The sequence below is a fragment of the Tenrec ecaudatus genome, chromosome 4, assembly GCF_050624435.1.
Source record: "Tenrec ecaudatus isolate mTenEca1 chromosome 4, mTenEca1.hap1, whole genome shotgun sequence".
NCBI lineage: Eukaryota > Metazoa > Chordata > Mammalia > Afrosoricida > Tenrecidae > Tenrec > Tenrec ecaudatus.
In genome coordinates this window covers 176654047-176672618 of record NC_134533.1, presented here as the reverse complement: position 1 = coordinate 176672618, position 18572 = coordinate 176654047, and the positions used below count along the sequence as shown (strand labels likewise).

The window sequence follows — 18572 nt, the reverse complement described above, 5'->3', positions numbered from 1 at the left end:
AGGACAGATAAACCTCTGACCAATAATGAGAGCGGGGATACCAGGAAGGGAAGAGGAGGGTGGGGGAGAATGGAGGAACCGATCACAATGATCGACATATTAACCCACCCACGCCCCCAAGGGGACGAACAGAAAAGTGGGTGAAGGGAGACAGTGGATAATATAAGATATGGAAATAATAATTTATAATTTATCAAGGGTTCATAAGGGAGAGAAGGGAGGGGAGGGAAAGGGAAAAAATGAGGAGCTGATACCAAAGGCTCAAGTAGAAAGAAAATATTTTTAAAACGATGATGGCAACATATGTACAAAAGGGCCTGGCACAATGGATGGATGCATAGCTGTAAGAGCCCCCGATGATACTTTTTAAAAATTGAGTAATACTGTTTAAAAAAATACAAAGTCTTGGCACATTTTTAAATAGTGGATTTGTGGAGGTATAATTCAAATACCATGTAATTTAGCTATTTAAGCATACCACACAACATCTTACAGTCAGTAGTCTATTCAGCGAGTTCAGTAACTATAACCACAAGGAGGTTCAGAAGATTTTCTATCACTAAGAAAGAAACTCTAAACCAGTAAGTCACATTCCTTTTAACCAAGTCCTAAGCAACGTTCTTTTCTTTTACTTCCTTTTCTATAGATTTGCATATTCTGGCCATTTCACATTAAAAGAAAAAAAAAAGAAAGATTATACCTTTTTTAAAAGGGAGAGATTTTCTTAAAGAAAATCACAACCCTTCACAATGAAAATAATTAAATGTTCAAAAACCATTTTCCAGATAAATAAAAATTAAACTCTTTGGTAAAATGATTAGAAGTTGAAAATTCAAGTGCTTCAATAAAAAAATAGCTAATATGACTGAGCTATTGAAGTATATGAAGGGGCACCCGAAAAGAATCGCATTTTCTTTTCAAAGCGATGTATCTAATTTTTTTTACAAGGCAACCTCACCTTCAAAGTACTCTCCCTTACACTTACTACATTTGTCAGATCTATGGTTCCATTCTTGGAAGCATTTTTCAAACTCATCTGTTTGGATGGCTGATAGCATCCAAATGATGTTTTTTTCTTCACCACTTCTATATCTAACCTGGTGGAATGAACTCCAAATGTGCTACAATTTGTCATTTGTCCCTTCAGCAGTCAACATTTTCGTCTGCTTGGGAAGCTGACAGATGTCCAGAATGAGGTTTGTCATCAAACAACATTTTACATTTTTTGAAACAAGAAAATCACTCACACTTTTTTCCTATAGTGCTGTCCTTGTAAACTGTGTTCAATGTCACAAGTTTCTGTGGCAATTTTCCCAAGCAGGAAACAAATTGTTCTCTCAAATTGGCCATTATAAAAAAAACGAAGTTCAAGTGAAAACCTCTGGTATGAAAAATTCACTGTGACCAGAGGGAACCTTCCGAGGCAACACCACTGGGTGCACTACGAGCAAGTTGTTCTACAAAAGCTCCGCCCAGCAGAATGTTTGGGGTTTTTTTTGGGGGGGGTACCCCCTCATATATGTGAATTATGTTTCAATAAAACTATTTATTAAAGGGCCAAAATTTATCATTACTATGAAGAAGCTGTTATGAGCAACACGGGTAATCTTACAGTTTACTATTTTAATAAACTTATTTACTTGTAAAAAATAAGTCTATCCTATACGTTATTATTGTTAGACATCATCAAGTATGTCTGACTCATAGCAACCTATGAAAAACAGAACAAATCACTGCCTGGTCCTTTGCCAGACTGACAACTGTTATGTTTGAGGCTATTGTTATGTTCATTGTATCACTCCATCTTGTTAAGGGTCTGCCTCTGTTTGCAGCCCCTCCACTTTACCAAGTATAACACCTTTTTCCAGGCACTGGTCTCTCCTGGCAACATGTCCAAAGTATGTAAGATGAAGTCCCCTTGCTGCTAAGGAACATTCTGGCTGTACTTCCAAGACAGGCCTGTTTGTTCCCTTGGCAGTCCTTGGAACTTCCAATATTCCCCTCCAGCGCCATAATACCAATGCAGCAATTATTCTCTGGTCTTCCTTATTCAATGCCCAGCTTTTACATGCATATGAGGCCATGGAAAATACCATGACTTGGATCAGGCGCACCTTAATCCTCAAAGTAATATCCTTGTTTTTCAACACTCAAAAGAAGTCCAGTTCAATGTGTTATTTGATCTCGACTGCTGCTTCCATGAGCACTGATTGTGGATTCAATCGACATAATTCCTTTACAACGTCAATGTTTTCTCTCTTTATCATGACGTTACCTGTCAATCCAGTTATGAGGATGCTTGTTTTCTTTATATTGAGCTGTGATCCATTTTGAAGGCTGCAATCCCTGATCTCCATCGTCCAACTGCTTCAAGTCTTCCTCACATTCAGGAAGCAAGGTCGTGTCCTCTGCATGTTGCAGGGTGTTATTAAGGCTTCCTCCAACCCTGATGCTGCCTTTTTCTTCATATGGTCCAACTTCTCTGATTATTTGCTCAGCATATTGATTAAATAAGTATTGTGAGAGGATATAACTGACACCCTTTCCGATTTTTTAAAACATTTTATTAGGGGCTCATACAACTCTTATCACAATCCATACATATACATACATCAATTGTATAAAGCACATCTGTACATTCTTTGCCCTCATCATTTTCAAAGCATTTGCTCTCCACTTAAGCCCCTGGCATCAAGTTCTCTTTTCCCCCTCCCTCCCCGCTCCCTGGCCTCCCTCATGCACCCTTGATAATTTATAAATTATTATTTTTTCATATCTTGCCCTGTCCGGTGTCTCCCTTCACCCCCTTTTCTGTTGTCCATCACCCAGGGAGGAGGTCACATGTAGATCCCCCTTTCCAATGTTAAGCCATACAGTATTCCCTAGTTCTGTTTGCACAACTGTCTCTTGATCCATGTACAGGTTCTGCATGAGCACGATGAAGTATCCTGGACTCCCCATTCTTCTCAAGGCTGGCCAAAGTTGGTTATGAGCCACACAGTCAAATACCTTTGCAAAGTCAATGCAGCACAAGTAAAAATATTCTCACGTAGTTTACAAAAAGCCATGGACTGTGACAAAGCACCTATATAGGTTGCAATTAACCAGTTAAAATACATTTATACAAGTTTACCATTTTAAAAAAGGTATCCTTCTGTGGGGGGAGGTCAGATGCTTAGACATCCTCCCTGGAGGCAGACTGAGGTCTCCCACACCCCAGGGATGGGCCTGCTCCCTGCTGCTGGAGACAATGGATTATTTCTCACTGAAGTTGCAGCCTTTAGCTTGGTTCCTGTAAGTGCATTTACACCCTACTGCTAATGGTTCCTATGGAGATCCAGCTGCCATCCTGACTCTAAGATCTGCCCATCTTGCCACATGTGTACCCCCCCATCCCTCCTCTTCCTATTGCGTGGATACCCCTCCATCATCCCCTTCCCTTACTGTATTACCTTTAGCAAACCCCTTCCTGTGACGTATGTCTTCACCTGTAATTAGGGAGCTTGCATGTTCCCAAAGAATATAAAAGCCTTGTTTAGCATTAAAGATTCTCTCTCTCTCTCTCCCCCCACGTGGATCATCAAACATGGCTGAGGTGAGCATGCTAAGAAGAAATGTGTCTGCCTCCATTTATTTCAATATTTCTCTTCTATCTCTCATGATCTCTGTAACTTTACTATAATCTTTACTTGTTATCGCTGTACAATTGCACCTACCGGACCTGTAATGATGTGTTAGGGGCTAGCTTCCCCTGGCATCCCTCAAGACCCTTAATCAGTCCATGAAGTAGACAATCACAATTTTAACTGTTATAAGATATTAATAAAAATTAAACACAACAAATGTTATAAAAATTATAATATAGAACTATATAATAAGTTAGGCATACAATTATATTTATTCAGACTCTTTAAAGAATCTAGTAAGTTCAGGTACTTGCTGATCCTAACAGTAGTTAAAAGCATTGACTAGTCCATTCTGTATAGACAAAGAAAACACGTCAACCTCTCCTTGAAGATTCAGGTTGATTACCAGTCCTCTGGAGCAGTTCTACTGTGTAACTCATGTGTTTCCCACTAGCCTGGATCAACTCATGAAACCTAACCACAAGAACAGCAGCAATAAAAAGTTTGAGGAGATACTGCTATAACTCCTTGCACCCAAGCAGGCAAACAGGTGTGCACCAAAGATTCTAGATTCAAAGGTCCAGCATAGGTGGGTAAATAACAACAACACTGAACCAGGCCACAAGATCGCTGTCTAAGGTCTTCAAGGGTTAATAGAGGGGTTACTATGCATGTGGGCTCTGACAGATACCAAGAATCAAGCCAATCACAGAAGTAGGAAGAGACAATGGAGATGCTCAATATCATCGGTCAGAACCAGGCCAGGGGCCAACTGCAGAGCAGACCATCAATTGTTCATATGCAAATTGAATCCAAATTGAAGAAAATTAAAACAACTCCACGAGATCCAAAGCAGTCTTAAGCCTAGCGCACTGCCTGCTGAATTTAAGACTTCAAGAATAGATTTAGATATCACAAACAGATCTGAATCAACCGTTTGGATCGAATCACAATCAAAGGTCCTTGACCCAGTGGGAGAAAAATGTACAAAAATATTCAAAATAAAAATAAATAGATCATGCTCACTGGTCTGATAGTGCCTGGTGGAACCCCTGAAACTATGGCCCTTACACACCCTTCAACCTGGGACTTTGTCCACTCCTCAAGGTATCTTTTCAGATAAACAACAGACAAGTTTATAAAGTGAACAGTAAGACTAATGAGGAATGAATGCAGTTCTCAGAACAGAGCAAGGTACTCTTCAGAACAGTCACCCATATAAGAGCAAAACTGGAGTAGCATTTGCCCCCACAAAAAACTTTAGAAAGACAGAGGGCTGAGAAAGATGGACAAATGGAAATGAGAAACCAAAGAAAGAAGTAGGAAAAATGCTGCTAAATTGAGGCAATTGCAACGAATGTCATAGAACCAAAACATGTATAAATTATTGAAAAGAAGCGAATTTTCTTTGAAAATTTACACTGAAGCCAATTTTAAAAAATTTAAGAAATAGATTTGGCATAATGAATTTAAAATAGAAAAGAACAAAATAGATGTCAGAACAAAAACCCAAACTTGCCCTTGAACATAGAACAGGCAGAGGCAACAAAACTAAGTGACGTAAGAGAACTGGACCAAAGATTTCAAAGAGTGGGTAGGAAGATGGGGTAAAATATTCAGATAAAATGCAGTTAGAAAACCAAACAGGAAAACATACACCACATAAATAAAGACCTCAAGCCTCAAGTTGAAATATTGGCAGATTCTATAAGTAAAATGTACTAGAGTCGCTGAGTCAGCATTGACTCGATAGCAGTTGAGTCTAGGGAGTTATAATCAAAATATTGAATTAAGCATGATGCATCAAAAGAAGACAGAAGAAATACATAGTCATTGTAACGAAAAATAAATTAGTCAACATTTGACCATTTCAGGAGGTAGTAAATGGTCAAACCTGTTGGTATTCAAAGCAAAAAGTCCAAGATGTACTGAAGACATTGGTGAAAATAAAGCTCCAGGAATTAAAAAATACCACTGAGATCTTTATACAAATGGAAAGCTCTCACTCATCTATGTCAAGAAATTTGCAACAGACTGCAAGCTTTCTGTATCTGTGTCCATTCTGAAAACAGATGATCAGACATAAATCAGAAATTACCAGACAATATTAATATCTTATGCAAGTAAAATTGTGCTGATAATTTTTAGTTACAGCATAGCAGCAATAAGGAAGTGCCACAAATTCGAGTCAGATTCAAAACAGCATGAAAACAGTGACATAATTACTGACATCATCAGAAAGAAGTTTACCTGGATTTTAATGACTATGCAAAGGTATTCAACTGTATAGATAATAAGAAATCATGGATAACACTGAGTTATTTCATTGTGCTCATGAAGAACCTGAACATGGAACAAGAAAACATGTATGTCGGAACTACATCCTTTCATCATACTTATTCAACCTGTGTGTTGAGCATATGATCCAAGAAGTTGAACTGTAGGAAGAAGAAGGCAACAGCAGGAGAGTAGGCAGGTTCATTAACAAGCTGCTATAAGCAGGTAACACAACCTTGTTTGCTAAAAGGTCAGAGGACTTAAACACTTACTGATGGAGGACTATAACCTCAATACAGATTACGCTCCAACATTACAAGCAACATCATGATAAATGGAGAAACACTGACGTTTTCAAGAATTTAATTTTACTTGGAATTCACAATAAAAATGCATGGAAACATCAATTTTTAAAAAATCAACACTATACTAGGCAAATCTGCTGCAAAAGATCTCCTTAACGTGTTAAAAAGCAAAGTTCTCACTTTGAGAATACTAGGTGCACCTGACTAATGTCATGGTATTTTCAATCACCTCATATACATGTGAAAGTTGAGACAGTGAATAAGGAAGACTGAAGAAAAATTGATGCAACTAAATTATAGTATTGGTGAAGAACAATGAATATGCCAGGAACTACTATAACAAAGAAATACAGGTAGAATGTTCCTTGGAAGTGTGGATGACAAGACTTACACATTGGACTGTTAGTCTCAAGGTCAGCAGTTCAAAACCACCCACAGCTCTGTGGGAAAAAGATGAAGCTTTCTACTCCTGTAAAGAGCGCCAGGCTCAGAAACCCAAAGGGGCAGCTCTGCTCAATCCTGTAGGGTTGCTGAGTCAGTCAATCTGATAGCAATGGGTTTTGCGTTATCTGGAAAGATCAGCTCCTAAAGAAGGGCAAGCTTGGTAAAGCAGAAGGTCAGTGAAAGAGAGAAAGACCCTCCGTGAAATGGATTAGCACAGTGGTTCCAACAATGAATACAAACACAGTAAGGAATGTGATGAGGAGGCAGGAACCAGCTCAACAGCAAGTAACATCAAAAATAACATAGGGTTGCTTTATTTTGGCTCCTGTCTGTGTTACTCAATGTCCAATCTTCAGTCCCTTGTAATTTACTCTTTTCTCCTCACAGATGTTTCGGTGCTTTTACAAGAAATGTTTAGACATTTATATGTGCCAGTGAGTCAAAGGATTGTTTTAGTCATTTAAATCTCCCCATCATAGAATATCCATAGACAATTCAAAGACTAAAAGAAGAGTTGCAAAATAATAAAAGATTAATTTCACTGGTCAGGGAGAGATGGATAAGAATCTCCAAGAGCCCGGGTCATTCTTCAGGTCAAGTGGAATGTACCCTGTGTTACAATATGCAACCATTTAAGGACAGCATTTATCCAAGGACAAAGTTTATAGGGTAAGAAAAGGAGGAGGCGTGGAAACAGGAAACAGGGAGGAAGTGAGCTAAGTGATAGCACACTGAAGTGATTGCAATGGATAAAATGAAAAAAAAATGTGTGAATTGTTGAGTATGAAACTGATAACCTGTTCTATAATCCTTAACCTAATTCACAATAAACAGTTAAAAAGAAAAACTGAGAAAAGAGAATTTTATTCAGTATTAACTTCTTGCTATTATTGTTCCCTATCTCCTAAAATGATAGCTCTTCACTTTGTGTTAGAAAAAGGTCAGAAAACGTAGAAGGTTGACCTCTTGAGAACCGTTTTTATGATTACTTATATAAACACACACATATTCTTAAGACTGATAGAGCACACTACATTGAAATATTCAAAGTTTGAAAAGTCTCTAGATTACAAAATCATGTTTCCCTATCAATTGGTAGCACAACAAAAGGGCAAATTCTTCTTGTGCGCTTTTGAGACAGATTACAGGACTCAGCACCACATAGTAATCCTACAGGTTTTTAACTCTAGCTGGGCTGAATGCCCAGCACTCTGACACAATCATTTAGCTGCTTATTTTTAATATTCTTTGGTTTAGATGAAGGCAACCAAACAGAAACATACCCTCAAGTCATTCCTCAAAATTCAGTGGATAGCTACTATATTATTTCATAAATCCAAGTTTGTTTAGAAATAACACTTCTAATAAAATAGTTGTAGCCCAGAACTTATGTTCTTTTAAAGCGTATTATCTATATTACATAATGCACAGTACACGCACATCAAAGCAAACCCACTGCCATCACGTAGACTCTGACTCAGAGACCCTGAAAGTATTTTATATACTGTAAATCTTTATAAGGATCAGACCGACTCATCAATCTTCCAAAGAGTGGTTGGTGAGTTTGAACTACCATGTGAGCAGTTAACAGCCCAATGCATATCTCACAGTGGCACTGGAGCTCTTCCAGACACACACACACACGCACATCCTCACACACACACACCCCGTATATAAATAGCTAATATAAACAAGCAAACATATATAAATAGCTAATATAAACAAGTCAAAGCACCAAGAATGCAATCCATGGGCAAGAAAAGCATTGATGTTTTTAAAAGGATGATGATTCTTTTATGCACATGAAAAGCAAATTAAAAGGATTAATAGTAACCAGTACTGGAGGAAATGAAGTCCAGCAGACACTCTTGGTGAGAACGTTAGTGGAAAAGCGCTAGGAAGCAACGTAGCAATAGCTAACACAGACAGGGCAGCTCTGAGCCGGAATCAACACAATGGTACACAACAAGAACCTGGACCACAGATTTTAAAATGAACACAAACTTTGCTCTAGAAACTCCTCTTCTCGACTGCTGTAACTATACATACACCTGTGCGAGTATTTGTCTGTGCACCCACCTGGTTTATTTCAGAACCACTTTGAAAATTTATAATGTAATAATCAATCTAAAAACCCACCAAATGATTATTTTCAAATGAGACAGAATTATACATGATGGCCCTAAAAAAAACCCTCCATGTTTAAGTAGATACACTAAGCGACAAAAATACCTTTGGTGCAATATCATGCATGTAAACACAGTAAAAACAAAATCAGTTATTTAGGTACTAAATTTGCAACAGTACAATAAAAGGTATAAAAAGATATTCTGCATTAATAAAGGTGTTCATTTCTTACATCTGGGTTTGGGTGTTAGCAGTGATTTTGGAAGAATTTTTACTTATCTGTATTGTTCAAGTTTTGAAAAGAAGAGGAAAAAACACAGGCTTAGAACACTATAATCCCATATGATCTAGTGTACTGTATGTAGAATAAGAGTTATAAATATAGACAGAAATATATTCTAAGCTGTTAGGAACTGTAAATATTGAGATAAATCTACTCCATACATCTTTTATTTTGGGTTGTTTGTTTTTTATAAAGGTATTTTACTTTCATTATCAGTATAATTCAACAAAAAATTTTAAAGAGAACAGATAAAAGGTTAAAACTCTAAGACTTACAAAAAGTTAGCTTTTGTTTAATCTAACACTTCTAAGTATTTGAATGTATTTCTATATTACTTGGAAAAAACTAAGAAGTATGCATACTAAACCTGTAATGTTAAAGAAAGAAAATTAAATCTAGGTATGGCTCAAACCAGATGTAAATTTAAAGCTGTCTGCAAATTAAGTTTTGTTTTTGTTTTTAACAAAAAGAAAGATGTCCCCTAAGTATACAAGAACTTAATTTGCCAATTTATATCACTTTTGACGTAAACTTTACGTTAAAATTATATTCTTGCTCCTTACTGTAAGGTCATATAAGACAATTACATAAACCATAAAAATAAGCAAACATACATTTACTGTCACGCTTCAACTCAATTGTATCTGACAGTCTGAATGACTGCTTATCAGTAGCATCCATCCTTTTGGTGAGCTTGCATAACCCCAAGAGAGCAGAGGCCATTACAGAGTGATAAGAAAGAAAGACTGAAACAGAGTTAAAATCCAAAATACAAACCAGTCTTGTGTGAAAAACCACACAAAACATTTGGGAGGAACCTCAAATGTCCCTTTAGACACATCTCTGGTGTTGATGCAATTAAGAAGTATATGCCTCCGAGGATGTAACAGAAGTTCAGTGATGAAAACAAAACCTCAAGAACCAAATGTTATGAAGGACAAAACCAAGCGAACACTTAGGGATCTACATGGAGGTCTGGTTTGCTCTCTGGGTCTAGATCAGGCCATCAAAGTGCCCGCCAGCTTCAGTTTCCCGGTCCACGTAATGGAAACACTAAAATACTCTGTACATTTTAGTTATTTGTACCTGAGGAGTTAATGTCTACTTAATATACACAAAAGTGCTTTGGAAAGCTGTAATAAGACACTGAAATGTATATGCTTTGAAAATATCTTCATCACAATAAACACTGGTAAAAATAAAATTTTAATCAGATTTAAAATTTCTATAGAATTCTAACAGGCTAAATGTTTTCTAGAGAACTGTTTACTATAAACATTGACAAATCACAAGCACATTAATTAAAATAGTGCTCACGTCAAACCATTTGGCTTCTTTAAATATTTTATCACCACAGAATTCTACCTGGTATCAAATACACAGGGAAGATGTCAAGCCAGCTACCCAAACCTTGTTACCATTCCTCTGAAGGCCATGTCCCCACTTCAAAGCTTTTGCATATATTACACATTTCTCCAAATATCCCTCCTTTTCCCTACTAAAGACTGAGGTCTTTATTGGTTACAAGGTAAATTGTCACCTTAGACCTGCCAGATTCAGACATATCATGTGGAAGCGATACCAAATGACAAGCAAGCACACACGTGTATGCATGCACACATGCGTGTCCACCCACGCACATACACAAGTGCCCTTCATTCTTCAGGAAGAAATATGCTTCTGATAGAGCAAATGATCGTCATCTTAAAAGGGAGTGCATTACACCAGCAGATAATGGAGGAGGAATCCTACTCACCATCTCCCATAGCCATTCAGATGGTCCAGGGAGCTCTCGCAAACCAAGAGGTCAAACAGCACTGCAAATAAGTGCAGCTCGGTGCCTGCGCCACGGGGCTCGGCCTGCAGCCCGCAGACACCGGGAGTACTGTGTGACCCAGGCCGTGCTGCAGCTCTGCACCGCAATAGCCAACAGCTGCTACTCCACTTCAAAATAAAAGTCTGGGGTCTTGCTGAAAACCCTCCTTTATTCAGCAGAGCCTAGCAGGGCTTGATCAAGATTATTCTTTAACTGCACATATGCTGTTAGATAGGACTTATGAAGTCTCTCCTTGTACTAGCTGCCTGAAATTTAATGTAAGAAAAGCTCAAGGAGCCAATAAATGCTATCCCGCTGGGGGACTTTTAATGCAATCATCAAAACACAAGGCATGTGTTCAGCAATCATTCTCTGCTTCCCTAAAGATATCCGTGTAATCAGTAGCAATCACATGATCCGATGGATTAACTGATTTGCTCTTTTTTAAAAAGGTTTTCATCTCTTTGTCTTTACCTTGTAATATTTACAACGGAAAATTGCTAGAAGTACGCAAACAGGAATAGCCCGTTTCCATGATTTACTGCTCTCATTATGCAGGAAGCATTTCTGGCTGCCGTAAACAAATCACGTCAAAGGCAGCCCATCAAAGGCTGTTCTGTGTGTGGACAGCAGGGCCACACGGAACAAAGCTTGCTTCTGGGGGAGACAGAACCTCAGCAGTGCGCAGCTGCAGGGGTGCAGAACACCCCCCATCCAGGCTGTACAACCATCAGAATCTTGTGGAGCTCTGAGAAGGCCCTGGGGTCACAAACATCCATTTTCAGACCATCCCAGAAAACAAAGCCCCTTGCTTTTCACAAAGGGTATGTTACAGACATTATATATTAAACTAGGCTGCAGCCACTGCCTTGTTGCCTCTGATAAGTCAAATACCATTTTAAAGCCCAAATTTCAATGTTTTCTGTTATTGCCAACCTGCAAGAACAATTCTTTTCCTAGCAACTGTTTCAGAGGGGAAAAACTGGACAATATTTTACAATGATTATTGTAAAATTATCATTTTTAACAATGGTGGCACTAGGGCTTGTCCTACACACACCTGCACCCACACAAAGCAGCATCAGGGCTAGCTTTTCAAGGGGGGACAGGGAGGAAGGCTGGCGGTCAGTGCCACCAGCAGTGCTGGTGTTTACATCTTGGTTATGGTAGGAGACTGTCTAGAAAGGGCCATGAGGACACAGACCCTGCTGTGATCACAGAGGGGCTGCAACTTGCAGTCTTTTCGGTCCTATCGGGCAAGGGCTGACGCCTCCCAGCCACTATCCGATTAGATTCAAATCCAGCGTCCTTCTCATGGCAGAGCTAATTCCACTGCATTTAGGGATTCTCCCGAACTGCCTTTGTAACGAGAATGAAAACACCAGGTTTAGAAAACCCTCAAGACAGAAAAATGTTTCGCACTTCTTACTATTCCAAATGAAATGATGTTCAAATTTCTGATATAGCTTACTGGGTGTTCTGAGTGGGCTGAATAAGTGCTCAAGAAAATCAAGTTAAGGAATTCAATCAAAACTGCCATTAAAAGTGTATACATATGGCAATTATCAAAGAAAGCACATAGACAAAATCAGGAGATGTAAGAGGTGCTTCGGAGTATGTATATATGGAGAACTGGTAAGATAACACACACCACCACCACCACCCCCCACCTGAACTGGCAATGTGAGATGAGAGTTAGACCATGTCCCTCCCACTCACGGCTCAAAACCTATACAGATCGCCTTCCCTAAAAGTCCAACTCAACTCTGCCACATGCTCTGGACCTGTTCTCCAAGTACATCTCACACATGGGCCCCTGTCCCTTCCACCCCACCCCACCCCCACCTCTGTCATCACAAGACTCTCGCCAATCTTGGCCCCATTTCTGTTCTGCAAACACACCAGGTCCTTTTCCATTCTGGGGCTCATGGGTACTCTTTTTTTCCCCTCAGCTGTAACATTTTTTTTTCTATTGCTCATTCCCAATTACTACATCTCAATCCAAACATGCCATACCCCTCTCAGAGGCTTGCCCCACTACATTCTATCTTCAATATGTTGTATACATGAACCATTTCCACGCTTTGGTGACTAGTCTTTAATCTTCCCTAAGGCATTTTTCAGTTTTAGCTTGAATGCAACGTAACAAAGAGCTAGCTGAAAATTGTGTGTGTGTGTGTGTGTGTGTGTGTTATGGGGGGGGGGACTGTGCAGAAATTTTTTTAAAGGCGCACAATAAAATCCATTTTATCACATTTTATGTGTAAATTTACTTGCATTTAAATTTATTCATGAGAATTTTGTTGTTAGTGTTCAGTTGGTATCTTCTGCTGCTTGTGAAGGCTAAATGCGTATGTTGGGATAAAATACATCATTAGAATTTTTCTAATATTATTAAGATTTTTTTTCTCCCGATATGTTTTTTTTCACTTAGAATAGGGGTTCTTAGAAATAACATAAGGGTAAGGTATTTAAACAAAGAATAGTTCTATTTCCTCCATTACCAACTATACTCACCTATTTATCCATTTGTGTACCTGTTTACAATCTATCTCCTTGAGGCTCCTTGAGGACAGGAACGTTACCTGTCATCTTCACTGTTATGACATGATCTAATTTACATTTTAATAAATTCACTCTGACTTCTGGGTGGTAAACACATTACAGAGGGACAAACATGAAAGAAACATGTAGTGCAACTGTCCAGGTAAAAACCAATGGCAACTAGAGTGGGGTGTTAGCAGCAAAAATGTAAACAAATAAGCACATTTGGGACCTATCAGTATTTCACAGGTAGAAAACGGCTGACTCATTAAAATGGCTGATTAATAATGACCTTCAGGTTTCTGGCTTAATTGAACAGTGCATACAATTAGATAAGACTAGAAGAGGAACAGATTTGGAGGGCAAGAAGAGACAAGACAACAGGATTTCACTTTTGGATATGCTAAGCCAGAGACACCCCTTAATAAGCATCTAAGTGGAACTGTGACCAAGGCCACCAGCTACCAAGTCTGGAGCACTGGGGAAAGATGAGTCAGGCCTAGAACTACATATCGTGAGTCATCAACAAATGATGTCATTTACGGTGGATTAGATCACTGATGGCCATAGGGAGAGAAAGAGAAACAAAAAAACATGATTGGAGACAGGGAAGAAGGGAGGTCAAAAGTCTGGACCCTAAAGCCTGCCAACATGATTGATGATGTTTCCTCCTCTATATAATCTCCCTGTGATAGGTGTTTTGTGCCAACAGGGCACTGGTAAGAAGATAGGAGTTGGAGTTTAGCCTGTCAATCAGGTTGCAGCTTGATGACATCCGGACGTTGTGACCTAGATAAATGGCTCACTGGAGGCTGGCCCCTCTCTTTCTCCCTGGTGACCAGACCAGCATGCTGTCTGATCTACCGACCTTGCCTCACCATGTGTGCTGTGCTCTCTGTGGGGCAGACCACCTGGACCGCATTGATATTCCGTGCTGTTCCACGGCATGGCACCCCTCACCTTGCTGTGTCTGTTGCCTGCCGGCTGACTCCGCTTGTCTGTCACCACTACTGGCCTCTGCTATACCTCCTCCCTTCATCTTCCTACTGGCTGCGAGTTGGAAGGACCTTCAGTATATTAACTGTCCCGTGAAAGAGTTGGACTGAGCTCTCTGTACTGCTGCATGGACTAATCTGCAGTTTTAGTCCTTTTCATTATATAAACATCTATATATGTTTATATATATGATATATATAATCATAATTGTCTTGATTTTGCTTCTCTAGCGAACCCTGCCTAACACAATCCCTTTGTTAACTTATCTATCATAGTAATTTCAATAACAGCAACAAAAATATCACAACCAGTTTCTGTATTTCAATGCTTATACTATAAACTTATTTTCACACTTACTGTGTATATATATAGTGGTATATATGTAGCTCTGTATAAGCAGAGAATATATATATATAAGTATATCTATAAATATAGGGAGAAATAAGTATAGGTATAGAAATATATACACGTGTATTGTATACGTAGACATGAAGAGAGAAAGTAAGTAACAGGGGTAGCTAATAGAAAATGAAAGATTCTATTTTGAAAGTAAGAGACGTAACTTCACAAAACATAAGAATAATAATGCTTGAAAAATAAACTACATCCAAACAATATCCTAAAAATTATAATACAGTTTACACTTTTTCTCTAGCGTTTTAATAACATATTCTGGAATACGCAAACGACTATATTGTAAATGTTATGAAAACACACAAATTTCAGTTCAAGGAATTTTAACAACTCTATCTTCCTGCTGTTTCTGGTTTCTATGGAAATGGACAGAGGTAGCTGCTTAAAAAAAACAGGATGAAGTACTTAAAACACCTCTATTCAAAGAAGAGAGGTGAGAAACAGCTGGCAGTCAGGGTGAATACTGGTAGCACAGAAGTCGATGTAAAACTAAATCCTCACTCCATCTGCCTTCATATAACACAACTACATTTAACCTTGGCTTAACCCAGAGAAAAATAACTAAATAAAATTAGTAAATAGTTTTCCAGTATTTGACTACACAGGCCACGTATCAAATTTATTTTCCTACATCATTTATATTTCCAACCTAATCACTTTCTTTGATATGAAGCCCCTTTGCCAGCTGGAAAAACCACCTATATTACCTTTAGAAATACCACATAGTGTCAATTAATATTTAATCTAGGTAACAGTACCCAAAAAACTAAACACAATTTAGTAAGCTTACAAAAGGGAGAGCAACTGAAAAGTAAAATAAATGCCAGGTATGAACCTCGTGGTCCCCTACATTCCAATTAGGTCTCATTTGCATTAAGAAATCAAAGATGATCATGCTGGTGAAGTTCTTATGCACGGGTCTCCTCACAAGTATCTTCACTGTTAATAATCCATGTAACAGCCCACTCCCTATAACAGCCCACTGCCACAGATTCCAACTCATAGCAACCCTATACAGGGGTTCTGAGGCTGTAAATCTTTAAGGAACAGATAAGAGTGTCATTTTCCTTCCCTGGAATAACTGGAGGGTTTGGACTGCTCACAGCCCAACATGTAGCTGACAGCACCACCCTACTAGAAAGACCTAAGTGAAACAATTACTATGGGGATAAAATAGATACAACTCATGCATGGAATGTGGAGGGCAAGAAAGCCATCAAACCTTCAACCAGGCAAACAGACCCCAAAGTGTAAAAAACACAGCATCATTTTACACGGCTCAACTAACTGCTGTTGAGTTGATACCACCACATAGCAGCCCCAAAGTTCAAGGTAGGACTGCCCCTTGCGTTTTGGAGACGGTGATTCTCTACAGGAGCAGGAAACCTCATCTTCCTCCCAAGTCATTTTACACAAGTGACCCCAAATGAAATTTTCACTTACTCCCAGAGCCAGGTGATGAGTAATGATTAACAGGGTGGAATGACTACTGCAGCCCAACTAAAATTTTTAGTTAAGCAATCAAGCCTGTTAAATCAGTGATAGAGCAGTGGACTTGAAGACATTTCTGGAACGAAAACTTTGCCAAATAAGCTTAGAAATTTTTGAGAACTGGAATAACTTAATTATTCTTACCTTTGCAGACACTCAAAATCATACCATCTGAATTTTGTACTTCATCAAATTTGGCAAATATCATTTCTAATCTGGGAATAAAGAATAAACTTTGTTTGTTTGTTTGTTTTTACATACAAATTAAATAGACACACTTTCTTCACCATCTTCCTTAGAAGCAATTCTAGGACCTTCACCTGATTTGTCTGTACACCAATTTTGAGGTTAATTCACTGACTGAAAGGAGGCAGAGGAAAGAAGCTCAGCACACGTACTGGTGGCACTCCATATACCCACAGTCGTATTTATGAAACTCTTTTGCAAAGCAGTTACATGTGTTTCTTCAGGAAAGGATTCCTCCAGTTCCATCAGAAATAGTCTAGTTACAATTTATAATAAATCTACTCAGTCACCAAAGCGTAGAAAAATCATACTGAGGAAACTTAACACACCACATTAAATAGCAGAAACTAAGCAATGCTGACCCAATTGATAGTCTGATGTTATCCCTATTAGCCTGACTACTTTCATACAACACCAATTCTATTAGCACTTCTAATTTTATATGCAGGATAATTACCCTTTCTGCACTTCACCTATCACATTTTTAAAAGTTAAAAACGTATTTCTTATTACAAAATCAATGTACTCATTATAAAAGAACATATAAATAAGAACAAAGTAGAAAAATCACAATTCTACCATCTAGAGAATTTAACTGTGTCCTTTCTTTTACATTCACATGTAGATTTTCTTTCAACCAAAGTGGTAGCATGCTGACAAAACTAATTTTCAATTTGCCTTTCTTTTACTTTACATTATATATCATCTTGGCATTTCTTCATTTGAGGGAGAAAAGGTGATTACCATGTCGTCTTAAAATGTCATATGGCTTACTCCAACTTTGCCAATGTTTCCATCAAAACTTAACTTCTTAAAACCTTAGTTAAACTTTGGTTATTTCTGAGTGTAATTCCAGGAGGCAGGTATTTTGTGGCTTCAACTTTTTTCTGTAGGAAAACCGCTAAAAATCATTATTAGAATTCTAAATATTTCACTCACTTTCTGCCCCCACTAATATCAACACACACAAAAAACTCTTCCCACAGCAGCCATGTCAATTGAAAGACAGCCACAATGACCCTACAGAGCAGCATCAACAGAGTTAAGCAGACAGCAGGCATGTTTCTCAGAGACAGATGTGGACAGGAGATGGGGAAGGGAGCACGGGAACTTAAAGGTGAGCTGTATGCGGACACAACAGAATAAACATTAATGAACAAGAGCTTAACACTCAGCTACAGATTATGAAAATGGAAGTTGGAAATGTAAGACAGAATGCTCAGACAGAAAAAGCTGGCAGGGAACTGATGTGGGGGAGATAAAAAATGCAGGCAAGGAATGGAGTCGTGGGCAGCTTTAATAAGAATAGGGCCCAATTGAAACACTAAACTGGAAAGAAAACAAACTCACTGCCATTGAGTCAATGCCAACTCGTAGGGACCCTCTGCTGATTTCAGAGATTGTAACTGAGGGACTGCTGGTGGTTTTGAACTGCTGAGCATGTAGATCGCTGCCCAATGTGTAACCAATACACAACCACGGTTCCTTATAATAAGACTCACTCACTGCTATGGAGTTAGTTTTAAGGTAGGAAGACACCATCAAAGAAGGTCTCCGGGCTGACAAGGCCAAAAATGCTTTGTATTTCACACCTCTCACCTCGTTGCCAGCCTCCAGTACGTACGCTGTACTCTTTCTTCCCGTGACTGTCCTCCTCGCCACCCACTGCCCCTTCCCTTCAGGTGGTTCTCACTTTGCTAACTTTCATAAATCTGACTTTTGTTTGGGATTTATTTACTCCACAGGATTTAATTAGAAAGCAACTCTAACCAAAGTTCACAGATAAGTTTAGGGCAAGAATAATCAATCACAAGTACAGTATGCGAGAGAGATGATTAGAATCTCAAAACTCATCTTTTATAAAATTTAATAATTTATCAGGGACTATAAGGAGTCCTAGTGGCATAGTGGGTTACACACTGGGCTGCTAACCACAAAGTCAGCGGTTCAAACTCACAAGCTGTTCTGCGAGAGAAAGATGAGGATTTCTATTCCCGTAAAGA

At 38.7% G+C, this 18572-nt stretch overlaps 1 protein-coding gene across 2 annotated transcripts in view; it reads right to left on the bottom strand.

The window, feature by feature from the left end:
• The window catches only part of CLASP2 (cytoplasmic linker associated protein 2), a 174822-nt gene that overhangs the window by 132969 nt on the left and 23281 nt on the right, over positions 1-18572 (bottom strand). For both annotated transcript variants that reach the window (XM_075547082.1, XM_075547084.1), the window contains exon 7: positions 16468-16538. In XM_075547082.1, the coding sequence (XP_075403197.1) occupies positions 16468-16538 (71 nt within the window). The remainder of the gene's footprint in view (positions 1-16467; positions 16539-18572) is intronic.